Source organism: Podarcis filfolensis (assembly GCF_964270895.1).
Source record: "Podarcis filfolensis genome assembly, chromosome: 1".
Lineage (NCBI taxonomy): Eukaryota > Metazoa > Chordata > Lepidosauria > Squamata > Lacertidae > Podarcis > Podarcis filfolensis.
Genome location: NC_139604.1, coordinates 30,025,736 through 30,053,215, shown reverse-complemented (window position 1 = coordinate 30,053,215; position 27,480 = coordinate 30,025,736). Strand labels below are relative to the sequence as shown.

Genomic DNA, 27,480 nt, shown 5'->3' with positions numbered 1-27,480 from the left:
ATTTGCCCACACAACCCAAAGCTTTCATAGGGTGGTCAGAGCACTCTAGCACCAATGGCTTCACAGCCATGGGACTATGTGCTTGGGCATGGCCAACCCACACAAAACCGAGAGGGGTTCTAAGACTGATCTGCACCATCCCTTTAAAACACGTGACTTTCCCAATGAATCTCAGGAACTATAGTTTCTTAAGGTTACTGGAAGCTGTAGCTTAAAAGCGGGGTGGGGGGGTGTTTCCCAGGATTTGTTGGGAGAAGCCAGATGTTTTAAGCAGGCATTGGATGTGCTTTAAATGTGTGGTGTGGATCTTCCCAGAGCACTAAATAGAAAACTTGAAATCAAAGCATATTTGCAGTTTCTCATGCGGGAAACCTCCCATTTAAACCAATGTGATTTTTTTTACTTTAATAAAATCTACCTGTATTATATGACATGATTGCATCACAACCCCGTTATCTGCAGCAGTCATATTGTTTCCTATTAGTTTAAAGGTAAAGGGACCCCTGACCATTAGGTCTAGTCGCGGACGACTCTGGGGTTGCAGCGCTCATTTCATTTTATTGGCTGAGGGAGCCGGTGTACAGCTTCTGGGTCATGTGGCCAGCATGACTAAGCCGCTTCTGGCAAACCAGAGCAGTGCATGGAAACACCATTTACCTTCCCGCCGGTGCGATACCTATTTATCTACTTGCACTTTCGAACTGCTAGGTTGGCAGGAGCAGGGACCAAGCAACGGGAGCTCACCCCGTCGTGGGGATTCAAACCGCCGACCTTCTGATCGGCAAGCCCTAGGCTCTGTGGTTTAACCCACAGCGCCACCCGCGTCCCTTTAGTTTACTCCACAGCAAATTATTCGATGAGAATGGTCTTGTAACTATTTTTGTATACCAGAAAATTGCAATATTTAGTGCTCCGTACTGTCTACTTTTACATTGTGTTAGGTTATTCCCCCACCGCCAAATCTGCCTATTCATATATCCTGCAGCTTTACATTTTTGGTCACTGCTTCTGTGAGTACAGTCGTACCTTGGTTTTCAAATAGCCTAGTTCTTAAACATTTTGGTTCCCGAACGACTGAAACCTGGAAGTGACTGTTCTGGTTTTTGAATGTTCTTCCAAAGCCGAAAGTCCAACAGGGCTTCTGCAGCTTCCAATTGGCAACAGGAGCTTCCTGCAGCCAATCAGAAGCTCCACTTTGGAAGTCGAATGCTTTGGAAGTTGAACGGACTTCCAGAATGGATTCCGTTCGACTTCCAAGGTACGACTGTACAATTTAAAGACTTGTGCTGCTAGTTCCCCACTCCCTTACACTACTAGACTATGAAGATGAGCTTGACAGGAATGAGTCCCTACCCTCTGCCTATCATGGAGCTGGAGAGATAGGCATGGGACCTTTGTGTTATTGCTGGCAATATGTTAATCTTAAAATAGCAGTGCGACATTCAGTGCAAAATCAAGCATACCGGTAGATGTCTAGAGGTGTGGGTGAAGAGAGACAATAAGCTTTTTAGCAAGTAAGGTTTAGTTGCCCGTGCTTGTTGCACTTAATTATTATTTATACCTCTTTATAGCTGCAGCTGTATTATCAGCAACTATCCCCCGCCCTTTTTAGCAAAATTGATTTGTATTTTTGAAGTAAATATATTCATTTAATTGTTTATGCCAGCAGCAACAGCCCACCCCAAAGAATCTCCCTATTTTCCCAATGAACGAGAAAGCAATTAGTCACCCTCTTGTTGCTACTACAATAAACATCCCTCCCAACTGCATTTTCCCAAAAAATCCACACAAATATCCAACACTGGACTACACTGCGGGATGTGTGCAATGCAAAGTAACTGGCCAAAGCATGTTGGTGTTAAAAACATTTCCCCAGTCCTGATATACCAAAAGGCCCAAGTGAATCAATATTATACAAAACCTGGAACTTTTCTACTAATATGAAAGAGATGAAACAAAAGAGAAAGTAGGCTGTCACTGGTACCTTCTCATAACTGTATCGCAAAAGAGCAAATTTTCGGTCAGGGGACAATATGATCTCTGAACTATTGTAATGGGTCTGTTGACGAAAGAAAAAGGCATTAATAGAAAGAAACATATATGAATACATAAAAGAAAAATACTCAAACTGTAGCTGTTTTGACGGCAGAAGTATGTGGTATTCATAAAAACTTACTAAGGTGGCATTTGACAATATTTCAGATTCTGTTCCATCATCAGCATTGAAGAGTAAAAGGTTGTTTTCTGCCGTGTGGAGATACTGATTTCCTAAGGGGAAATGTAGGAAGCCATTCAGTAAGACTCAGCGATGAGTAGTACTCATGGGGCACCAAGCTCTCCATGCCTACTTCCTGTTTCCTGGGGAAGTATGTTTGTTCCCCCAGGCTGCTTCAACTTAACTTAAAGACACTGCCTGTTTGCCCAAGCATTTAATACATGAATGTTTATTGGAATGTCATCAGCTAGCATTGGTTTTAATTCTATTTTAGATTCTATATATTTTTAATTATTGAATCTCATTGTTAGTATTTTTGTGATGTCCTCTACGCTAGGCTCCTGTTGGAGTAAAGGCAGTATAAACATGAAAAGTATTATTATCATAAATAATAACATTGTATCTGAATACATAGTTAATGTATTCAGAAATTAAAAAGATGTCCCAGTACCCGTTCTCTGTGTTTGCACATATTTTGCAAACAATTTTTTTTCTTTGTATCACGTATCATTAGTAGCCCTAATGCAGACAAGAAATGCATGCCCATTACCTGAAATCCATTGTAAGTTGAAAGATTTGTATTGAAAATCACCACTTAAATAATCTTGTAGAGTAAATGTCCTGCGGGTGTCAGGAGAACCTGTCAACAAAAGGAAAAAGGCAAGATTGCTTGTGTTGGATGTCATCATCAAAAGCAAATCTGTTTGTAGCCCAACCCAGAATATACCATTTGCAAATAAAATGCCTTGATTACAATCATGCTTGCAATGATAATATGAGATTTGGGGTTTGTACCATCACTATGGTCTCTCATGATTGAACCCCACCAAAAAAGAAGCCTTACTGAAAAAGTCAAAGAAAAATCTATAGGTTCAACTTCCCTCTCCTTCATTAATTATTCCAAGAATAGTAAAATCACCTAACATTTCTAGATAGAAAGGCAAAAATGTGATGAGTGGCACAGCACTGTTTTGAAGTACTAAAGGTACAAAGTACTACTTTGGACTAAGATAAGAACAAAAATATAGCGCAGCAGAAAAACATGCAAATCTGTTTATACCCATTTTTCATATAAATTCTGCTCCCATTAAACTTTATACTTAATATGAGCAAATGAGTAATGCCAGTAATGAGATGTTTCAAAACAAGCAACATCATATATGGTGTTGCTTAAGAAATCTAAGAAACCAAGAAATCAGTTTTGAAAGGTTGAGTCTGCTATGTTAGGTCCAAACTCAAAAATTATTCAAGTTACTTTTTTCTCCTACTAATTCCCAAGCAGAGCTGGGCACTCTCTGCTAATTATAGATGGCTAGAGTCTTGTACTCAGTGCTGCTTGGGAATTCCAAGAAACCAAAAATAAATAAATAAATAAATTGGTGCAGTTTTGAAAAAAGTTCAGTCTGCTATTTTGATTCCAAATGGTGTCCAGTTGTTTCCAAACACAGGCAAAAACCTGCTCTTTGATCTCAAGAACCATCATGCATAATTTGGTTAAAGTCAATGCAGATTTGAAAGGTTCAGTCCACCATACTGATTCAAAGTAGCCTCTAGCTGTAGCCAAGTACTGGGCAGAAGAGGGACCGCAGTTGCTCCCTGATCTAAGGAACCATCCTGATAAATTTGATTGCAATATCTTAAGAGGTGTCCAAATGCATAACAAACTTGCAAAAAAAGAAAAAAGAAAGCAGATTGAGCTTTAGTATGTAGTGCATTGTACTTTATTTCAATATATCAGGTCTTTTTGAAAAGGGTGAACAATTAGGTATAAGAAATATATCAGACATATTACTGCCATAAAGCAGTATGTTACAATAACCATAATATTTACATGCTAAGTAAGGATGAACGTTGCAAAGAGAAGATAAATGCAACCGGTACTAAAGCTACATTTTACTGCATGTGTTTATTCCTTCTCATAACCAGCAATATTTTAGAAGTAGTTTCCTGACAAATGGTAAACAAAAAGCTGGACTAGATAAATGCAACATAAATCACGCTAGCAGCACTTTAAATTAAAGTGTACAATGAGTTAAACAGCAGGCAATTCTTATTCAGGATCTTGCATTCTGCAACCTGTAAAACAAATGAGCTGCTGTGCTTACAGAGTTAAACTGCTAAAAGTGGGAGGCTGCAATGACCAGCTTTTTGCCCCTTGTCTCTAATACAGCACATACTATCACACAAGTACCACTAGGTATTGGGCAGATAATATTGCCCCAGGTGTAGAGTAGCAGAAAGAATTACAAAGAACTACCTTTGCAGTGCAGCATCCTACACCAGATATTATTATAGGAAAAGAAAAAGAAGGGTTGCCTAGAAATACTCAGTTTTCTCCTTGTGTAGGTCATGAGAAAAGGAAAGCATACATCCCATACAGAGTGCATCATCTTATGTTGCGGCAATACTGTGTGACCAGATCACCCAGCAATCAGGACCCTCCATGGCTCTTCTCGAAGCAGCAAGCACATTCTCTTAGTCTACCACTATCCCTACTTGAGCTTCTCGGACAGTAGATAGCACCCTCAAGAGAACGAGGAACTCACATGCTTACCAAAACCAAACAAGAATGTTCCACATGTGCTTACCTGAAAATCATAACACCAATTCCAACTTGAATAAACAGGTAGCAGCTCTTCACTGCCTACAACTAGTGCCAACCAAGCTTTTAAGTTTTTAATGATCTTACAATATCAGGTAAACAATACAAGGCATCTTAAATTGAATCAATACATCATGAGCTGCAGTGATATTCCTACTCAGCTGGGATGCAAATATAAGATTAGCATCTTATATTTCAGTTGGCATTTCATCCAGATTGAGGTTTGTTTGTCTTTTTACAGTTAAGCCTATGCCATTTTGTTTTGTTGCCTGGTACTATGTTTACTTTCTGTGCTGATATTTTGCAGACTACCACAAACATGCATAGTTATTGCTCTCTCTCTCTCTCTGCATGTGTGTATGCCACCATGAGCATGGTTTGAACTATGGGAAGTCCAGTCTGCTTATGTACATATTGCATACCTGAGTTCTGAATTTTATCTGAGATACTGATTCCTGGATTTTATCTGTGACACTGATCTGTAAAGTAAATAAAATCTGTAAAGTAAAGGAAATAGAGTAGTCTTGTGCAAATGGTCCGGCTTCTTGCACCTTTAACATTTGTATAGAAGAGAAGATTTCAGCAGCTGCAAACTGAAATTTCCTCTCCTATTTAACTATTAAAGGTGCAAGAACTCTGTTGTTGCATTTGCCTAATTATCCGAATGTCTACTCAGTTTAATGTAGCTTATTCCAGTCTGCATCTGAATTGGAACTATAAAACTCACTTTTTCCCTCCTAAAAAGTAAGGGGAAATGTGTGTGCATCTTATGGAGTGAATGCAGGCTGCGCTGCTATCCCAGAAGCCAGAACAGCAAGAGGGATTGCTGCTTTCACTGCGCAGTGATCCCTCTTGCTGTTCTGGCTGCTGAGATTCAGAATTTTTTTTCCTCGTTTTCCTCCTCCAAAAACTAGGTGTGTCTTGTGGTCTGGTGCGTCTTATAGAGCAAAAAATACGGTATTTAAGCTGTTTTCTTAATTATGGAAGAGTTTTAACTGTTGTTATAGTTTCTTTGTTTGGTGGCTGTAACTATTTTATTGTTTGTAACCTACCCTGGGACCTCATGGTAAAGGATAGCTAAGAAATCTCACTGACAAGCAAACTTATTCCTAAGCAAGTCTGTTCAGGACACTGATTCTGATGTTTATGGGGCGAAAGAGAGCACCAGAGCGCCTCTGTACTATGCCTTTGATTGCCTAATTTGTATTAGCATTCAGCTGATTACTATTTCTCTCTCATTTTTCATTCTTCCACCCCACCCATTTTGCAGGAAATTAAGAACATTTGTGTGAGGAACTGATACCAGAAATAAGGAGAAGTGGTGTAGGAGATGCCTCACACAAAACTGCATACTCAAAACACAGCAGTAAAGCACTGTTAAGATGCAAATGTTCTACTCTACATAATGTACATATTTGGCACTCATAGCTTTCTTCTATTTTTTTCAATGCCATGTCAACAATTCACTGCGCAGTCAGAAGACAGGAAGGCTGTTCTGAGAAGAGCACCAAGAACTGGCTAGCAAGTAACATCTGAAATGTATTATCTACTGTCTCTACTGTCTGTGAACACAGAAGAGTGACTCCCAAAACATATTTCAGGCTCCTTTTATGACAGCTTTATGGGATAAGGCCCCTGCCTTGTGGAGGTGCCATCAGCTGGAGTTGGTAGCTGCAAAGCTAAACTTTTCTGACTTGGTATAGCAGCACTTTGTATATGGGAGCGAGGCACGCACAGTGAGGCTCCATAATATATGCACACAGAAGCTCCCAGGTTTAGGTTTTGCAAATGTCAGGTAAGGAATCTCAAGTAGATGAGCTAGGAAAGGATGCAACCGAAATTTTGGTTAGCCATTACAAGTCATGGTTGCCATAGTGAGGTAGATAGAGTGTTATCTCAATTTAATGTAATAACATGTTACATTATTATATAACACCAGGTATCTCTGCACCATCTAAGTTTTCTAAGAGCAACTGCACACCAATTAAAGGACAAATAACAAATTGTTAACAAAATAGCAATATCTGAACATATAATTGTTAATGTAGCCCTTCACGGCCTAGGACCCTCGTACCTACGGGACCGCCTCTCCTGGTATGCCCCACGGAGGACCTTAAGGTCCATAAATAGCAACACCCTAGAGGTCCAAGGCCCTAAGGAAGTTAGATTAGCCTCAACCAGAGCCAGGGCCTTCTCAACACTGGCTTCGGCCTGGTGGAATGCTCTGTCTCATGAGACCAGGGCCCTGCGGAATCTGATTTCTTTCCGCAGGGCCTGTAAGACAGAGTTGTTCCATCTGCCCTTTGGCTTAGAATCAGTTTGATTCCCTCTCCCTCTTTCTTTTTCCTTTCTCCTCCTGTGAAGAGGATGCATCCTAATGTTTTAATGTTGTATTTTAATCTTTTTTTAAATTGTATTTTAATCAACTTGTTTTTATTATTGGTTGTTAGCCACCCTGAGCCTGGACTTGGCTGGGCAGGGCAGGGTATAAATAAAAATTTATTATTATTAATGTTTGATGTTTTATTGTGTTTTTAATATTTTGCTGGGAGCCACCCAGAGCGGCTGCGGTAACCTGGTCAGATGGACGGCATATTACTGACATCATCAATATACAATTTGCAGTCTTTTATAGTTAAAACCATGGGTAGGCAAACTAAGACCTGGGGGCCGGATCCAGCCCAATCGCCTTCTAAATCCAGCCCGTGGACAGTCTGGGAATCAGCGTGTTTTTACATGAGTAGAATGTCTCCTTTTATTTAAAATGCATCTCTGGGTTATTTATGGGGCAAAGGAATTCGTTCATCCCCCCCAAAAAAATATAGTCCGGCCCCCCACAAGGTCTGAGGGACAGTGGACCGGCCCCCTGCTGAAAAAGTTTGCTGACCCCTGGTTAAAACCTATGCACGTCTAATCTGAAGTTATTTCAATGGGCCTAACTACCAGGTAAGTGGGCAAAGGATTACAGCCTTAATGTTCCTTCAGTATGTTTCACTTTTTCAAGTATTCATGCACTCTTACATGCTGTTATGGTGCTGTAAATCTACAAAACAGCATTAAGGTATAATTACCAATGCCTTACATAGTGTGAGGCTTGCACATACATGTCTCCGTGGCCATGAACTTAAACTTACTTCCCCTTGCACTAAATCAGAACCCTCCCTCAACAGGAAGCTCATTTCATATGAGACTGTTCTTAATCTTCCCAAAGCCTAGCACATCTCCAGATTGACAGCATTTTCAAGAAAAGATCCAAGCATACACCAGGAAATTAAGGTTTGCACAATTAAAGTGGATTACAGCACTCCATCACCCTAGGAGCACAACAACAACCTTTTTTTATTTAGATCCCGCCCATCTGACTAGGTTGCCCCAGCCACTCTGGGGGGCTTCCAACACACACACACACACACACACACACACACACACAAATGTATCTACACATAATAAAACATTAAACCTTAAAAAACTTCCCTATACAGGGCTGCCTTCAGGTTCTGCTTTAAAAAAGAAACAGACACAGTCCTTCTCAGAAAGCGATATGTACATGCACAGAGAAGTGTGGAATGAATGAATAATGGGAATATACTGGATGTATAAGCAAAACCTGTAAGCAAATCAGGATGAATGCTAATTATTGTGTAACCTCCCCACAAACAAAACAGAATGAATGCCCAATGAAGACTGGTATCCTAGAGGAAGTGTCTCTATGTTTTTCTAGAGGATTATTTCTTTTAGCAAGACAATGTTTTTTTTCCCTTTGCAACATTTGTACTTGGTGCTTTAATTCCTTATAAAACAGAGTAAAACGTTTAAACTGAAAAGCTGTACCAAACACAGGACTCTATAATTAGACTGGACTTTGATCCCACTTAAGGCTTGTTTGAGATTACAGCTGCATTTTTAACCTTTACTTAATCGGGAACTTTGGACCAATGTTCAAGGGGTGAAAAGGAAATGTGTTCCAAGTTATCTGGATTGGTCTGGCTTGCCCACTAATATCCCCCCCCCCCCGATTCTTATTTTGTTTTGTCTCCTGCTTGCTCTTCAGTGGATATTATTTGTTGTTGTTGTTTTTCAAAATATGTGCAATTTACATTAAAAAATTTTTTTGTTAACATCCCTGAATATTATAAAGTGTATCAGCACACTGCAACACACCATGCTTGTTGCCTAGAGATCTGAAAGCAGCTAGGTGAAGCAGTTAGGGTTCCCTATTCACATCAATGGAGGCTTGCTCACAGCTGAAAACACAACTATATGTCAGTGTATCGGTCATTTAATGAGTGTTTGTTCAGCTGAATGGTTAAGGGAAAATCTGAGTATTCAGACTTACAAAAGAGGATAGCCTTTTGCTATCAGAAAGGGGACCACTCACGCTCACTCTTACGGGATTGGGATGCAAGTGGGCTCATTTTGACCACCCAGATCTAGCACAATCCCAACCAGCTTGGCCTTCAGAAGGAACGCTTTCCAGGAGTTAATTAACAGCACTATTAACTTCCTAGCAACTCATTAGCTGTCATAATTTTTAGCTGCCAAAAAATAATAAGAATTGTTTAAATTATATGTAATTAAATTTGTAGCCAGTTTACTGAAATAGATATTGTCCAAAATGTGGAAACCGTCAAAGGTTACAGGAGAAATGTTGATGTTCCTGCAACTGCAGAACTCCAATACCTAAAACCAGCATCTGGAACCATGTGAACAAGTTTAGTAGTCTGCACACCAAGACCACTATGCAAACCATAGCATATAATAGTCTTACTCCACTTCACTTTTTCATATGGAAACATTGTTTAAAAGATGTATCAAGTAATTGCTCTTAAAGCATCAAATGCTACTGTGTGTAAAACATTATGTATCTATATAAACTTTCTCTGAATCTACAAAGTAGAAACTTCCTTAAATCAGCTACAAATTGCAACTGCCTTTCATCTCCGTGTTCGGCACTGCACTGTAAAATATATTTATTAAGATGTGCACAAAGGGTAAAGAAAATTATACACTCTTTATAAGCATACACATACATCGTTTTCTGCTTGATCTCTATAACGTAAAAAATATTTATCTTCAACTATAGTCTCAGTCCTTTTTACAACCTTGCTTCAATCCACAAATTCTAGAAACGTACAAAGCCATACATTCCAGCAAGTTTACTGTCAAGAAAGTCATGAAATTTTCATTTGTAAGGAAGGTTGTTGTTTTTTACTTTGTACTTTTTGCAAATGTAATCTCAGTGCATAGCTTCCAAAAGAATGGCCCACTGAATCTATCACAAAATAAAGAGAGAGCATGCAGCATCATACAGAAGAGTCTAGTTTTTGCAATGAATATGAAATATGAATATGAAAGTTTAGGCTACAATAAATCAGTTCATGGGATGCCACCAGTGGCAGAGCTTCATGTTCCGTCACCCGGGGGCGGAGAGCAGGTGGGGGCGGGGCTAGCACGCGTCCCGGGAGCAGGCGGGTGGGCAGCCATGATGGCACCCCACTGGGAACGCGCTTCTGGGGGCGGTGCACTCCCCCCCGCACTCCTCTTCCTCTGCCAGTGGATGCCACTTGCCTCCATCATTCATAACTATTGTGCAAAATGCACAGGCAGCTCCCCATTTGCACACACTCGGCACGCACACAACCACAAACGTGCGTGCCGCTTTTGGCACTGGAAGGGGGTGGGTGGGGCAGGGGTGGAACGGGACAAGGGCGTAAGGGGGGTGGAATGGAGTGGGCTTACATGGCTTCCACTGATACACATGTGCCTCAAAAAGCAACCCATGGATAAATGGGGAGTTGCCTGTACCCTATCCCCTCCCTCTCCACCATAGCTGCTCTTTCCAAGTGCTCCTAACTGAGCGCAGGATTGGATTTAGGTTGAGAAGAGCCCAGGGCCATGAATTTTAGGGAAGGAAGCTGCAGGTGAGGCCATCAAAAGCATCCCCTTTCTTTATACATTAAAAAGTCGCATCTACATTTAAACACACAGATCTGGCCCTAGTTGGCTGCCGGAGAGTGCTTTCCAGATGTTAATGAGCAGCGCTATTAACTTTCAAGTTATACATTCATATGATGCCAAATGACATACATTCTGATCTCTCTCATGGTTTTCCATGCCACTTGGAGGATCAAATCACTTCCTGTCACCTACCAAGAGACAATTAACACTGCAAACTTACTTTGGTTTGTCAGTAAAGCTACAGGAACAGCAATGGCCGTGATGAGAACTGCAACACCAAGAAATCCCAACAGATACTTCACTATGGTCTGAGAAGAAAAAAAGAAGGAAGTTAAAAAGTATGTAATGTGCATAAAGAGTACATATATTTCTATGGCAATCATAGACAATGATGCCCATGTATCAAATCCAACCCACAGCTGGCCTACCATTTATGGGGCCTTCTTAAAGAGTTGTGTCTTTTTAAAGGAAATATCTTTGTGCTGATTCACATTAGCACCACACTGAATATGATGCAATGCTTTTTAGCTAACATTTACCATTACTTATTAATGTGGCCAGCATGACTAAACCGTTTCTGGTGCATTGGAACACCGTGATAGAAACCAGAGCGCACGAAAACGCCATTTACCCTCCCGCCGCAGCAGTACCTATTTATCTACTTGCACTGGTGTGCTTTCAAACTGCATCCCTACTGTAACTAGTGGAGGCTCTTCGACTTGGGTTTTGGGGGCATATCTTGTTCCCATTCAAAAAATTCATTCCCCCCCCCCCCAGGTCTTCACACATCTCTAGTCCTTGCAATGCAGGAATCTCAGCTAAAGCATCCATGACAGACGGCCACCCAACCTCTGTCCCAACAGCTGTTCTTTTCAGAAAGTTTCCCCTGATGTTTACTTCAGAAGTATAAACACCCCAGTCCCTCTCTGCAGACTTTCGGGGTTATTTGTGTTTTACGCGCCTGAAATGGCATCAGACCAGATGGGAAGGCAAGCAACTTCCGCCACGGTCCGAAGCTCCGCTCTTGAATCCGCACCCGCAGCCCAGCCCCAGGGAGCGACCACGGGAAACCTTGCGCTTTCATTGGCGAGGAAGAAAAACGAGGACCGTACGTCTGTCAGCCAGCATCTCTCTCCGGGGGGGGGGGGGTGAGTGCGCGCGCGCGCGCGTAGATACACGAGGCGCCCGGAATGGAGCGAGAGGCTGAGGCAGCCTCCAAACTCCAGGCGCGCCCGAGCCACCGCCGCCGCAGCCTTCGCCCACGAACAGCCGAGGCGAGGCGCGTTCCCGTCGCCCCGCGCGCCAGAGAGGCGGCCGAACTTGCCGCCTGGGCCACACGGCTCGCTTCCTACCCACCTTCATTGCGGGACCTGGACGAGGGGCGAAACAGCAGCTGCTGAGGAAGCGCTAGAAGTGCAGGGTTTCGCCTCAAGCGCGCAAGACTTTGCTCCCGGATATGCAGAAGTTCTCCGTTAGCAGCGGCGGCGGCGGCGGCGCCCCGTTAAATATTAGCGAGGTTTCCAAGCGAGGAGCAAAAACCTCCCGGCTGTCACACACAAACACGCTCACGCTCGGGACGGGACAGGCAGCCAGGCGCACGGGACAGAGGGAGGAGCCCGGCGGGGCAAGGGAGTCGGCGGCGGGGCGGGGAATCCCAGCGTGAGGAGAGAGGGCAGGCGAGGCGCCCACAGAGCGCTTGGGCGGGATACACTAGTCTCTCCCCACGTGGGCGCAAGTCCAGCTGGCCTGAGGTAAAGCAAGAGGAAAGCTTGCGCGAAGCGGAGGACCGCAAAGCGCAGGCGCTGAGGCGAGGGGGGCTCGGATTTGGCGCGTGAGTTGAAGGAAGGAGCAAGTCTCTGCGCAGGCGTGCAGGTGACTGGGCCACGCCCCTGCGTTCGGTTTCTAAAATGAGGTGGGAGGGCCTGGCTGACTTCTCTTTTTCAGACTCAGGTAGGTAGCCGTGTTGGTCTGAGGCAGTCGAAATAGAAATAAAATAAATAAATAAATAATTGTCCAGTAGCACCTTATAGACCAACTAAGTTTGTTCTGGTATAAGCTGTACCAGAACAAACTTAGTTGGTCTATCAGGTGCTGCTGGACAATTTTTCTCTTTTTCATTTCTTCTTAGGCTCCAGTCCTCCACCCACTTGGGACTCAAGACTGAGTAGACTTGGCTAGCATGGCACTAAGAAGCTGTTCTTCTGAGCTCAGTTCAGTTGCATCTTTATGGGCAATTGAAATGATCATGGAGTTAGAGGCTGTCATGGAAAAAAGGTAAAGGACCTCTAGACGGTTAAGTCCAGTCAAAGGCGACAATGGGGTTGTGTCGCTCATCTTGCTTTCAGGCCACAAACAGCTTTCCAGGTCATGTGGCCAGCATGACTAAGCTGCTTCTGGTGCAATGGAAGCCAGAGTGCACGGAAATGCCGTTTATTTTCCCGCCACAGTGCTACCTATTTATCTACTTGCACTGGCGTACTTCCAAACTGCCAGGTTGGCAGGAACTGGGACAGAGCAACGGAAGCTCACCCCATTATGTGGATTTGAACCACTCACCTTCCGATCAGGAAGCCCAAGAGGCTTACTGGTTTAGACCACAGCAACACCTGCATCCCAAAAGGCTGTGATGTAGTGGAGGGGAAAATAGGGGAGTGCAACTCCTGGTGGTTCCTCCCCCCCCCAAGCAGAAGCTATGTGTTATTAGCCAGAGATCTAGGTGAGTGAGAGATTCACCTTGCTCTAGCCCAGAGTTTCCCAAACTTGGGTCTCCAGCTGTTGTTCTCCAGCTGTTGGGTTTCCAGCTCTTGTCATCCCTAGCTAGTAGGGATGATGGGAATTGTAGTGCAAAAACAGTTGGAGACCTACATTTGGGAAACCTTGCGCTAGCCAGTGGTTCAGATGATAAGACCTTCAAGGGTATTTATTATTATAATTTTGTGGCAGATTAGCATAGAGGAACTTAGAAGATAAATAATTAAGAAGAGGCTGCATACTTCTTTCCACTGGAAACAGAATCCATGTACTGAATCACAGAGGAAGTTCTTTGATGTTTATGCTGTACGAATTTGTCTCATTATGAGGGGATTCCCCACATTGGATTTTGGTTGCACAAAACAAACACAGAAACACAGCCTTCAGTTTTTCAGCTTTCAGTAGCAGAAACATTAAAATGATCTTTGGCTTTGGATTTCCCCCTCCTGAATTGCACCTTACAGTATTTGAGTTGTACATGGTGGTAGGGATAGATATTCTAGATGTCAGAGTCCAAGGGTGTGAAGTTCCCTAAAAGTAGTAGCTGAGATACCTGGGAAATGTTAACAGAACACAACCCTCTGAATAGGGATGTGCTTGAAAAGAAAAGTATAAAAACCAGGCACATTTTTCAGAATAACTTTGTGGGGTGATATATGCAAGATAATGTATTATACATCACATTGAAAAGTCTATAAAAATGACACATGCAAGAAATGGTTATATAACCAGAAATGGCACGTGTGAAATAAATGACATATGCAAAGTGACATGCAAGAGTGATGAAAGTGACATATGTAAGATCATGTCTTACACACATTAATTGATCAATGCATCCCCTGTTCCTATTCTCCTAATAACTACCATAGAACATAGATTACATTCCTCATTTGTAAATTGGTAATCAAAAGGATATTGTTTAGTCAGGAGTGCTGTGACATTAAAAACTGGTGACATGGGGTTGGCAGCTATTCATCACATTATATATGACATGACATAACATTAGGATACTGGCCATTCAACTAAGTCTTCTGGGTGGGTCACAACACAATATGATATTAGACCATATTTTATTACAGCCAAGATAAAATCAGAAAGCAGCAGCAAAATGAGATTAAGAATCCCTCCCTTTTTTTACTCGTTAAAACTTTGTGGTATTTTTGTATGTTTTTAAAGCAAGCACAGAATATAACGCTGCCTAAAAACCCACAGAGGGGAAAGCAATAAGTGCCAATAGATAAAAGTGCAATTCCATACAGTTCCATTGAATTTAGTGGGGCTTTCTTCCAGAGAAGTGTGTACAGGGTTGCAGCCTAAAAGCATGTAATTGAAATCTTGAGAAAATGAAGTCTCTAGCTGGCACAGCTAGATTTTTCACCTAGTAGTTTAATATGGCAAGTCAGAATGTCATTACTTTACAAACATTTAGGTAGTGTTTCCAATATTAAACTAGAAAGCCAATACAATTTAAAGCAGGAAACAAGATTAATTTGGTCATTTATCCCAGCAAATTATACAGCAACAGTGATACCATAGAATATTCTGCCTTTCATTAGTTTCCATATTTTAGTTAAAGAACCTTGGAGTCTGTATGGATGGAATAGCAACGGCAACAACTTGGACTTACTTGGGGCCCGTCAACAGCACAGCTTCCTTATCGATAGCCAGGACCTGGCTGGGTGTAACCCTGGCCAAAAGGAGGGCGATTGTGTGCATATGGATTAGGGCCACTTGGAGGGGGTGTCATAGTAGTTCCAGGCGGTGGAGTGAAGCCTGGTCTTGGCTGATAAGCACCTGGCTGGCTGGGAGCCATTCCAGTTTGTGAAGCTGGGGTCACATTATAGCTGGCTGACTGTGAAGCCTGTGCTGTGTAGTTCTGTGCAGGAAAGGTGCCTGCCTGATACTCCTGGGGAGGCTGAGCTGGTAGCTGCTGAGGTTGAGGCTGGCCAGGAAACCCAGGAGCTGGAGCCTGTGAGGGCTGCTGGCTGTATGCTTGGAGCTGCTGTGCTTGTTGAGGAGCAGTCTGCTGGCTGTAGCCTGCTGGATACTGCATACCATACTGTGGCTGAGGCTGAGGGTGCTGAGCAGGGTATCTAGCTTGTTGTGGATATTGTGGATATCATCATCAACCTTTTATTCGACCGTCAGTCAGAAAAAAGTACATTTGTCAATACACAGTTAAAACATCCAGGAAGATTTTAGAACTTAGCCAACACTAAAAAGGGCTAAACAGATAGCCCCATATCAATACAGTCAATTATAGTCTTGCAACGCTTAGAAGCTAAAAAAAGAAATTTGGCCACCAAGGAAGGTATAGCTCTAGTGACATTATTCAGCAAGTGGTTTTCTCTGGGTAGGAAGCTAAATTGACATAGGTGTGGGTCTATAAAATTTTGTCTAAGCTCTGCATAAGAAGGGCAAGTCAAGAGAATGTGTTCGGTGGACTCAACCACACCCATGGCACAATGACAGGTTCTCTGGGCGTATGGTACTCCCCTGTACCTTCCCCACAATATCGCAGAGTCAAGGACATTTAATCTAGCCGCTGTAAGAAGTCTGCGGTATTCATTGTGGATATATCTGGCCTTCCATCTGACCAGTTTGTGGCTGAGTTCCTCCATATGGTGGCTGCTGTGGTTGAACTCCAGGTGGATGAGCTGCAGAAGATGAAGAAGCAATGCTATCGGGTGTTCCAGAACGTTCTTCTACAGGGGCACGGGGGGGGGGGGTCTCGAAACCTGATCATCTGCCAGCTCAAATGCTGACATGACATTTTTGTTGATTTCATCTTGATTTTTTAATGGATCAAAAGCAGACATACTTGCTGCTATAACTTGAGTAGAAGGCTTGACAGTGGAGTCAGTAGTAGCAGGCTTATCTTCCCTACTCTCTGCAACATCATTTTCAGGGAGGCTTGTGCTAGGCAATCCAGCAAACGATTCACTTTGTTACGAAGTTCTATCAGCTCTCAACGGAGGTATTTCACTTGATTAGATTCTAGAGGCCTTGGCTGCCCATTCACAGTGTCAATTTCAGTATCCTACTGCACTGAATTGCAAAAGAAAGATCTGAGCTATCAAAGATTGTTATAAGATCTCCATCTTCGTCTTTGTATTTTATTGTAACTTCATCATTGCTCAGAAGCTTTCCCCTGAAAACTCTCTGCATCATCAGCACTAACTCGTCATAGGTGATGTCCTCATTGTGAATGGGAATTCTTCTAATATCATCCCCCATTTGAGCTTTAATTATAAGCTTTCCACTCAAATCCAGTTGTCCATTCATGGTTAACTCTGGCCTTCTTACACAGCTGTCTTGGAAAATGTATTGAGTAGCTGGGCAGATTTTCCCTTTTACTTTCAGCTGGAGGTCAGATGTCCCGCCATGCAGCAGTGGTTAGTAAAATATAACAATAGGCAGCAGTGTGTGGAATTGCTGCCGCCGCTGCCGTACGTGGCAAAGACTCGGCCAAGGCGGTTGCTGCTGCCGCTCCATGCCTTTCGAGGGTATGGTAGATAAACAGATTAAGGTCGAAGTTATGCCTGGTGGCTTTTGTAAAATTTCTGTTTAACAGTCACTGTCATGATCAGCATTTAAAAAACAGGAGTGGAAGCAGCTGCTTTCTGGTCAGAGCTGTATTGGCCCTGTAATTTGATAATAAGCGCCAACAGGAAGAAAAGTTGGTTTGTTTCAGCCGCAATAAATCTTTCAGCAAGTTCAAGATTTCTTCTCTTACCTCTGCACCGATTGTTGTTTCTCGTCCCCCATCCACCTCACCCTGCCAAAAAGTTACGACAAAGGGCTGATTACTTTTTCCATGTCCAAAGCTGATAAAGTGTTCATTATGAGGGAAGGCATGTACGAACATTTTTTAATAATGTCCAAATGGATAGGAAAAATGTGGGTAAACAAAAGGCACAATTTCCTGCACCCTTAAAAGCTTTCAAAGCAAGCACCCATATATTCAAGGTATAGGCAGAAATGTTCATTGCCAGGAAATAAGCATATGGCTTAAAAAAAAATCTTTGAGAAATCAGGATTTAATAATGAGAAGAAGAAAAATATTTAGAACCCATTCTGATCATGAGAACTAAAATCTATCACCGAGAGGCTTTGAAGAGTTTTCCATTTCATTTAATTACCTAAAAAAATAACTGGCATTCAGAATGCTATGAAGAGATGCAAAAGTGAGATTTATTTCAAGACTCACTAGCTACACGTGTACAAGTGTTTGTGTGAAAGAGAGTACACTTACTGATTTGTTCAGCTCAGCTATTTTGTACACACACACACACATACTCCACAGTAATTGAACACTGCATGTGAATAGCCATACAAATGTACAGCTCAAGTATTTGTATACACAGATTGTACACTTGTTGAATGTACAATGTGAACATCCGTAAGAAGTGGACAAAAAAAGAAGGAAGAAGGTTCTTATTCTTCTGGACATACAGCCACACTCATATCCTTGTACAGGAGAAGAACGATATATTGAGTCCAGTGCTTGCATAATATGGCATGGCATTTTAAAACATCATTTCTTTACACTTAGAAGGTTTAGGCAGTCCCAGCAATTGTGGATGTACCCACACCTGCCCAGTGATGTGGGAATATTCCAAGCTCACAGTCCCAACTTTGTTCACCTGTGGCATGTGCAAGGAGAAAAAGACATCACCTAATCAAAGGAAGGTTTTTCAAATATGTATCAAGCAACCACATGCACCTGTGTGGATGGCTGGATCTAGAACAGGCTTCCTCAAACTCGGCCCTCCAGATGTTTTGAGACTACAATTCCCATCATCCCTGACCACTGGTCCTGCTAGCTAGGGATCATGGGAGTTGTAGTCCAAAAAACATATGGCGGGCCAAGTTTGAGGAAGCCTGATCTAGAATCAACCTAGATTAAAAGCAGGTATGTTGAGAATGAGTGCAAACAATTCCAGATTGAGAAAAGATACATTTTTGTGTTGCAAGCACGTTCATGTGTACGCAGCCCCATTTTTAATGCTGCACTTTGATCCTTCAATTTGCCACAAAGGTACATTTCGATGACACCTGGCAGCATCAGACTGTCACCAACAAAGAATCATTTAGTATAGTGAAACAGGTTTTATGTAACACTCTCCTTAATGAAATCACCTGCAATGAGCTCGAGACAAGAGAGCCTTCTTATAAAAATGATGCATTATTTTTATAACCTTATTGTCAGATGACTCATTTTTTGTTTCTGTGTCTTTAAAATATTCTGCTTAATTTATGTTGCTTTGCTTTTAATTGAGATTCTGCACAACACTGATTTTTTTTTTTAATATTAGTTTGTGGTATAGAAGTAAATGCACAGTAATAGACAGGTGTTGATGATAAACCGGTTTTGCAAATGAACCTAGAGGAAATGTGATTTCTCCACACTTTACAGAAGATTAGCATGCTCCATTTGTTTCATATCAGTGACAACAATGGTTTTAGTCATTCAGGAGCTCCGTAAGATAAATGCATCTCTAATATAAAACCTCTGCTGTGGTTACTTTTTTGATTATCAAAATACATTTCTTGTCAAATGGTACCAAAAAATTAACCCTATGAGATACGCACTGTATTTCCTAATGAGCAAGTTTCAGGGCAACTGAAGCGAATACCTGTGCAATTTTTACTGAGTTTTAGTAAAATGAAAAGCATTTTCTCTAATTTTTCATGTTTCAGAAATTATTCATTTTTAGAAATGGTGGGTGTGTATGCCATTTCCTGTTTTTCTGCTATCTGTCCAGTGTTTGAGCCATAAAAATTGGAACTGGAAATACATTGTTACAGGCTCATCACTTGTCCCCTTACTCTTAAGCACAACCGTAAACCAGTTTAGATAGATGCTTGCTTAAATCTGCTTTCAAGAGTTGCTACTCAAATGTCATTTCACTCTTTTCATAATTTATTGGGTGGCCTTAAATTTGTAGCACAGTATTTCAGAAAATGCATGCAGACTTGAGGACAGAAGTGAAAAAGGGCACTGAAGACTATTAGATGGAGCTTTCTCTGTCCCCCTCTCTCCTTCCAAAGGCAATTCCATTGGAACACCAGATTCCATTCTGGCTAATTCAGCAGGGATAGGAGAGAGTTTTGATTCACTTCACAGCAGTTCACATTTTCCCTGTCCAAAACAATATGCGAGCTAAAACACATTCGCCCTTCTAAATTCTTAAGTTTTCTGAATTTCACAGTGCCAAGAAAAGTGTACCAAAATGCATGTGCCAGGGCAAAGTGTGCATAAAAGGCAAGTATTAGCAAAAATAATATTAAAAAGCATCATATTAGGGGAAATGGCTTTGCAAAAATGTGTGTATTAGGCAAAATTACATGCAAACATATTAGGAGACATTTGCAGGTGAATTTTCATGAGGACTTAAACAAAAAAGAATTCACAAATTGATGTAGGAATGTGGAGGATTGGTTTTAAGATTAGAAAAATGAGAAACCAAAATTGACAGGTTTGCCCATCACTATCCCCCATACAAAGTTGGGCACTAAAATGCAAATTCCGTTATTCAGATCATCAGGACCTCCCTTGAAGCGAATTAATAAGCAAAACTCAAAGGCTACCTCTTATGTTAAGTCCCTATGATTGAAGAGCTCCAGTCTCAAACCACACACTATATGGCACACAGGCAGGGAAAGTACAATGGAACATTATAATGCTCATAGTGTGCTGGGGGAATGGGGAATTCTGACCTGTTTCGGAATTCTGACCTCTCTTATCAGGTAAACTTCATGTCTGAAATGCTTGCTGATAAATGTAAAAAAAAAAAAAGTTCATTTCTCTAATGATGTGTGTAGATCATCTGCTCATCAAATTCCAGCTTTCTGGGTAACCTAATGCATGTTGAATCCCAGGTTATAGCTGAGGCATAAAAATCTTTCCTTCGCCATTTGCTTTTCTATCAAGTGATGCAAGTGCCTTGGATTATGTGTGCACCAAACCTTATCTTCTGAGCTGGTGGGGGAGCAGCTTTGAGACCCCAGTTTTTTCCCTCTCCTCAGCACACATCTTTCATATTCTCAGATACGTACCGCAACAGAATGGCAGCAGGTATCATCCACTACATAACAGCGCAAAGCCTTGGTAAATCTGGCAAGTAACGTTTACACACTTGCCTGGAAGCTCATCCCACTGAACTAAATGCAGCTTGTTTCTGAGTAGCCAGGCATAGGTTCACACTATAAAATGCCTTAACAAAAACGAAGCAAAAGCGCTTATCTCTGAAAAGATGCAGGATAAATAGTGACTTAAAAGGGGAAAGAAGCACATTAGTATTGAAATATACGTTGAGGTTAAAAACCCTGAAAGAAGGAACATATGAGGCAGAGGAATTCTCCAGATGCAAAGACATAATGTGGGGGGGGGGCATCTTTTGTGAGAAATATTTTTAGTCAGATTTTCTTTAACTGTCACCAGCTTTATGAAATGAAACATTCCGGGTAATGCCTTGCTGCATTTTTCATGGTGTCCCCGTGTTTTAACGCAAAAAATGAGGCTGGGTCAAACAAGGGTCCATTGTTTCCCTTTATCCTGGAAGAGATTTCTGCAGGTCTGCAAAAAATGTAAGAGCCAAATGTCAAACTGTTTCCTCTTCTTCACTGATATTAATGGCAAAGCTCCAAAAAATAGGCATCCTGACATTTCAGTTGGGATCTCTGAATCCTTTGTTTGCAAACTAACAGATTACGTTCTGTACTTTTTGTAGGGAGCTGCTTCCAAAACTGTGGGACCCGGAAGTCCTCAATTGACCAGGGTGGGATCAGTGAGTGAAAGAAGGTGGTTTTCCAAATGCATGAGCACTTTAGGGTCCAATTGTCAGCTATATGCCAGGAATATTTATTATTATTATTATTCTGCAGTGATTTATAATGGGAACTATACAGCACTTTCAGGCAGGGTGGGGTAGAGAGCATGATAACAAAACTTCAGGGCTTTCAGAACTTTTGGGAGCAGATGAGGGTCTGTTGTACGACCCACCCACCTCTTAATCTTTGCTATAGGTGCGTAATGGAGGTGCATGGACGTCCCCTCACCGGAGTACCCACCTGTAGTCCACCATTTACCACTCTTGAAGCACCACCGCTGCCTTTCTGTTGCAGCAAAACAATCAGCAATGTGTCTGTAGGGCTCTTCAGTGGTGCCTTGCTCTGGGGAAGTCTTGCTTGCACAGTGGTAGCAAAAATGAGAGAGGGAGATGGAGAAGCTCAGTGCACAGGGGTAGAGGCATCTAGGAGGAACCAGTGGAATCAGAATGAATTGAACTGCCCTTGTCCCCACTCCCTTCATCTTGCAGTGGATTCTGATAGCTGAACATTGCTCACCCTGCCCAGAGGATAAAATCCCAGATTAAAGATTTGTCTTTTAAAAAGTGGCACACAACAAAGAAGAACGGAACAAGACACCTCCCTTCCCTTGTCATTGTTTTGCTATCAAGATAATTTTTTTTTAAAGGCTCAAATGAAAAATTAAGCTATTCTGATTTTATCTGTAAGCCACATGTTATGGTAAGAGGCAGGGTATAAATAAATAAGTGTACTAAAATCAATAAATTGGCACTTTCTGGAAAACTGGTTTCTCCCTTGTTATGTAGTGTTTATATCCTGCTCTTCTTCAATAAGTACGTAGGTATTGAACAGAACAGAATAAACTGAAAAGTTAATAATTTACTACAGAAATTTCCTTGTTTGTATGAGCTTAAAGAATCTGTCACCTCATGTTCCATCTTCCACACTTCTCCATTCTGCCCTGTAAGAACAACAACCACTCACCCAGTTCCAGACACAAGTAATGATGCAGAGGAGGGCCAACACGGAGGAACATAGTTCCAGGACTTTCTCCTAGCCAGCAATGATGATGTCATATGCTGCAGCACCTGTCATGACTCCAGAGTCCAGAAGGAGTCAGGGCACTGAGTTGGAGTATATGGTGTTGCCAGCTAATGAGCCAGCCCAGGTTACTGGTGATGAGCCTGCTGCTGATGGTCAGGAAAACACCACACCTGAGGCTGACAGGCAGGAACTCATTGAAACAGATGCCGCAGCACCCAAGCTTCTTGAACTGGAACCAGGACCCTCACAGGTGCCTTTCCCTGAGCCTCAGGAACCAGATGCTACCACACCAGTCCAACAGCCCCCAGACAGAAAGCCACAGAGCACGGCAGACATGCCCATCTTCAGGCCAGAGATCTTAGTTCTGCTGAAGGGGTGGAGCCTAGGAGGGGTGGACTGGAAGCAGAGGCTCAAAAGACCTCAGCTCACTTCCAGTCCTTGTAAGAGAAAGTGGCTCATTAGGAGCTCTCCATGGTACTTGGTGGGCACCTTCACAGTTCCAGAACAAGCCATCACAAGGATGACTGACAGACCCTCCTTGTCCTATTGATTGAGTGCAGTGACACTGAGGCTTCCATGCTTTTCTGTTTCCTGTGATATATTAGCATAGTCTGAGACTGAGTTTGGCCTGCTATTCCGAAACTGCCACCAGAGTCCAATGTAATGGATGAAAACAGTTCCATGAGTGGTTTTTGTTTTTGTGTTTTTGACACTCTTCCTGGAGACACGGCTATGGAGGATGTCTGCATGGCCTCCTGCACCTTGAAATGTACAACTACACTACTGACTCATCCATGCCCCCTCTCCATCTTATCTGGCATGCTATTTTTATGTCCTCTATGGTCTGACCCTACCTGGCCCAGCTAGTGTCCAGCTAAGTTCCTCCATTGGTATCCTAATGAGAGGGCCATGTTGGCCTGGAGACAACGAGGAATGATGTTCTTTGAAGATATTGTAGGCACTTGCTCCACACCCCCACACCTGGCTGGAAGTGATAGCATATTGAAGTTAGGTGAACCATAGCAGAGTTGTTTTGTATGTGAGTTTGGATGACATTGGAGAAAAGGAGACACAGAGAGGCTTATCTTTATCTGTGGTTTTCGTTGCAAAGCTGTGGTGTGGACAGGTTCCCTGGAAACCTTAGGGGGAAGCAAGATCTGTTGGAGTGTTAATACTGTGACTCTTTCCACCCCATGCTCAGGTTTTATATGTGTGTTAATAAATCCATATACAGCTGGCGGCCATTTTAGGTGTGTCCATTTGACGTGTAACTGCCACCACACAGGTCCTTTTGAACCTGGAAGAAAGCAGAATGGGGGTGGAACAGGGCCAGAGTGGGGTGCACTTATATGCACTCCACCAATGTGTGTGAGGGCTGGGAACACAACCTTTGTGCGAAATGGTCGCCACCTGTATCCTAAACCTACTTACTAGAGTCTCCTTTGACCATCAACCCAAGGAAACTGAGCCCTAGGTAAGCACAGGCACCTCTGGAATTTCTTGAATGACCTCCTTGAGTGAGTCTCCAGGAACATCTGACTTGCAAAAAGGTCGCACAGAAAGGCGAACTTGATAAACCTCGATCTTATCTAGAAAGGAAATTCTGACAATCACTTTTGCTGATGAGGCTTGCTGATTATTAAAAGAGATCTAGATGAGGGCCAATATGTTTGCTTCCTGGAATTTAGCGGCTTGAGGTCATAGTCTGAAAGAGATAACAGACATTTTCCACTGAAACCTTAGTCATGCTTCGTTTATTGCTAGTAGTATGGCTCTAGGAAATGTCAAAGTAGTCCTCACAGATGCATCTACACAGAAGTAAGACCCACTGATGTCAATGGAATTTACTTCCAGGTAAATCTAGGACTGCAGATGGAGAAGCAGCCTGTCCTTGGGATGAAAGGAACCACAGGAAATCAGTGTCTTCTGTTCCTGTTTGCATTTCTCCAAGGGAAATAATGTCTCTATTTGACTGCATTTCTCAGGTTATAAGAGACACACACACAGAGAGAAGCCCTTTCTTGCTGCACTCAATAGACAGTTTACAGAACAGCTTATTATGAACTGGTTTTGTGTTCAATCCTGACATGGGTTCAAGGCAACCGTGAGGGTTTAGATTTTGTTTCAGTTCCAGCCTCTCTACAGTTGAGTTTCATTTGGGTTCAGATTCAGTCCAACTCTCTGATTACCAGCCACAGATGTAAAAATAACATTCTTTCTGGTCACTGACCGTATTAAAGATATTTGATTTTTTTTGTAAAAATAACATTGGCTCACATTCACCTGTCTCCAAATTGTGATGAACTTGTGTGTTATCATACGATGAAAAAACATGCCAAGGGTTGCTCTGTAAGGGGGAAAGGTAATTTTAGCTTGATCTCCCTTACATCCTTCATGAAGGTCACATCCAGATTATGCATTTAAAGCACATGACTTCCCCCAAGGAATCCTGGGAACTGTAGTTCATTAAGGGTGCTGGAAATTGTAGCTTTGTGAAGGGGCAGCTTTGTATAGTTCCCAGGACTCTTTGGAGGCAAGCCATGCAGTTCAAATGTATGATAGACATTGCATGTTATTTTGTAATTCAAGAAAATATTTAATAAAAATTATTTCCAAAAAATAATAATGTATGATGTGGATTTGACCTTTATCTGCCTTATTGGGGTCAGGCTGGGGCTGTTGTTTTTTTAGCCCTCAAAAAATAATAATTACATTTTTGAGGATGTTGGTGTTGATATTTGGTGTGGAAACACACTAAACGATCAAGTGCAATAGGCACTTCTGAATAATATTCATTGAGACATACACACTTTAAAGTACAGTGAAAGTGATTTTGACATACATTTTCTGCATTCTAAGGAATTTGTTTTGAAGGAAGGCAGAGCGGATGTGGCAAAACTGCTTCCACCACACTTCTCATCCTCAAGGAGTTACTTCCAACAGCTATCTTGTTCCTGTCCATTTGCTTTTAAGTTTGGAGAGGATTTGTTTGGGCAGCAGTCGTTAGAGAGAACTGTAATTACCACCCACCTACTGTTATGAGTCTAAGAGAAATTAGATCCTCGTGCACATCCCCATCAGCAGTACTCAGATATAAACAGTATCAGAAGTAGCTGCATGAAACTCAGAGGAATTCAAAAGAAACCCTTTGCCTTCTTAATGCATTCTTCCGCCTTGCATCGTGAAGCTTCGGGGGGTGGACTTTTCTAATAGCTTCACTTTAGCATAGCTCTAATCTTCCCACCCCCCACCCCTACCCAGATATACTGACAAACACAGCATAGCATATTATCTACACACCACAAGTGGAGTTATTCATAGCAGAAACTGAAACTCAAGCTTCACATAGCTCTCTAGGGGGAATTCTCTCGCAAAGACTCCGCAAAGATGCCAATTGTCAGGCCTCTGTGCTTTTCTAACCACAGCAAACACAATGAAAGGCTGTTTGTCTAATTGGAAAGGTTTGGGTAGAACAAACCTCACGAGAGAAGGAGATCATATGATAAAGGCAATCATATGCAAAACAAGAAGGTGCTGTTTGTCAGGCTGGGGGCAGGGAGGTGGGAGGATGGGCCATGAAAGTGCTATTTAGAGGGAAACTTAAGAGATCAGTAAGAGGAACCTTACAGATGGGGAACCTTTGACCCCACCATGAATTCCCAGCACCCATCATCCTTGACAATGGGGCATGTTGACTGAGGATGATTGGAAGTAGAATTCTAAAAACAACTGGAAAGCCACATGTTCCCCATCCTTTCAATACAGGATACTTTAATGTACCCATGAAGGCTGAAATCTGCCTCGAAAGACATCTGTGGGGAAGGAATTTCTTAACCCTTTGCCACTGGAGGTTTTTCTGCTGAAATCAAATGCACACACTTGTGGTTTTTTTCCCACAGGAAAAAAGAAAACAATGAAGTGGAAAAGGTTGAAAAGCTCCTCCTCTGATGGTCTTCCAGGGTAGATAATAGCCCTTGTAATATATCGACTGACCACAAGTTTGGTTCAGACTCTGATTTGGTGTCCAGAGAACCTTGAAGAAGTTTCAGAGAACTTCTTGGGGTGCATGATTCTGCTCAGGTTCCATCCTGCTGTAACTTTCCTTCCCCTTTGACAGAAGTGGATGAAATTTTCAGGGATGCCAGTCCATCCAGAATGGATCGAACCTGCCATATGACAGATAAGTGTGGGTTTTTTTGTTGTTGTTCTTGGTACCTTTAAATCTAATTATTTTTAAAGGAATCCTTATAACCTTTGATGAAGAATTGCATGATATTCACTATGTTGCCCTATCTGAGGGCACAGATCCTGACCAATATCAGCAGGACAGCTTTCCTGGTTTTCCAGCAAGAAGGAGCTGTTGCAAGTTTAGGATGGGTACAAAACAGAATAACTATCTCCCCTTGTGCTTTGTGGGCAATTGGTCTGAAGATGCTCAACAGGACAATCAGAAAATGGGATGAGGCGAAGGTTCCACTCTTCTGGGCTCAGCTGAGGGAGGAGAACTTCCATCACTGCAGAGGCCACCAGTACACTTGCTGAAAGCACAGCAGGATAAATGCTACCACTACGCTCCACCACCACCACCACCAAACCCCCAAACATTGCATGGTGCAGCAAAAAGGGATAAACCTGTCTCTGTCTTCTGCAAGAAATGGCAGTGTTGCAAATATGGCAGAGAAATCACCCCACCCCAATTGTGTTGGGCATTTTGGGAATTTCTATTATTTCCCTAAGTTCTTCCATCCAACTTCCCTTGGTGTGGAAATTTCAGTTTTCTTCCCGATCCTGCTACTTCTACCACCTAATTTCTCTCCATGGAAATTTGCACATTTCCACTTTTTAAGGGAACGAATCTATTTTGTATTGTGCTTATTTAAAAAAAAGGGGGGAAGTGTGACTCAGGCCTGCATGCTGTTTTCAGAGAAAACTATTCCAGATGTTGGGCTAGGAACAGTTAATTTACAACACTGATCTCTAATTACAGCACTTTGGCTTCCGCCCATCCATGCCAAGTCATCTGAGAAGCAGATCATAAAGTCAGCTCTGAAATAGTCCTGCAGTGCTGCAAAACACAGCCACCCCAAACCAGGCA

General features: G+C 42.3%; 1 protein-coding gene, 2 long non-coding RNA genes and 1 pseudogene across 7 annotated transcripts in view; 2 read left to right on the top strand and 2 right to left on the bottom strand.

Moving 5' to 3' along the window:
• The window catches only part of DPP4 (dipeptidyl peptidase 4), a 55,090-nt gene extending 42,446 nt beyond the window's left edge, over positions 1 to 12,644 (bottom strand). For 3 of the 4 annotated variants that reach the window (XR_014539841.1, XR_014539842.1, XM_083577254.1), the window contains exons 1-5: positions 12,132 to 12,644; positions 10,996 to 11,083; positions 2,766 to 2,855; positions 2,177 to 2,268; positions 1,985 to 2,059 (exon numbers count right to left, since the gene is read on the bottom strand). Coding sequence is in view for 2 of the 4 variants with exons in the window: in XM_083577254.1 (XP_083433380.1) it covers positions 1,985 to 2,059; positions 2,177 to 2,268; positions 2,766 to 2,855; positions 10,996 to 11,083; positions 12,132 to 12,137 (351 nt within the window). In the remaining 2 variants the exon portion in view is untranslated. The remainder of the gene's footprint in view (positions 1 to 1,984; positions 2,060 to 2,176; positions 2,269 to 2,765; positions 2,856 to 10,995; positions 11,084 to 12,131) is intronic. The other variant, XM_083577255.1, reaches the window with a different exon arrangement.
• Positions 12,602 to 22,124, top strand: LOC310745382. Its single transcript, XR_014540103.1, has 2 exons — positions 12,602 to 12,725; positions 21,558 to 22,124. It is a non-coding gene; the product is annotated as an uncharacterized lncRNA (long non-coding RNA).
• LOC310745396 lies at positions 12,932 to 13,962 on the top strand. Its single transcript, XR_014540111.1, has 2 exons — positions 12,932 to 13,049; positions 13,719 to 13,962. It is a non-coding gene; the product is annotated as an uncharacterized lncRNA (long non-coding RNA).
• LOC310745360 (protein TFG-like) lies at positions 14,893 to 17,011 on the bottom strand (annotated as a pseudogene). The gene is made up of 2 exons: positions 16,105 to 17,011; positions 14,893 to 15,646 (listed from the first exon to the last, which is right to left on the bottom strand). The product of its transcript is annotated as a protein TFG-like (transcript).
• Positions 22,125 to 27,480: the final 5,356 nt, after the last annotated feature.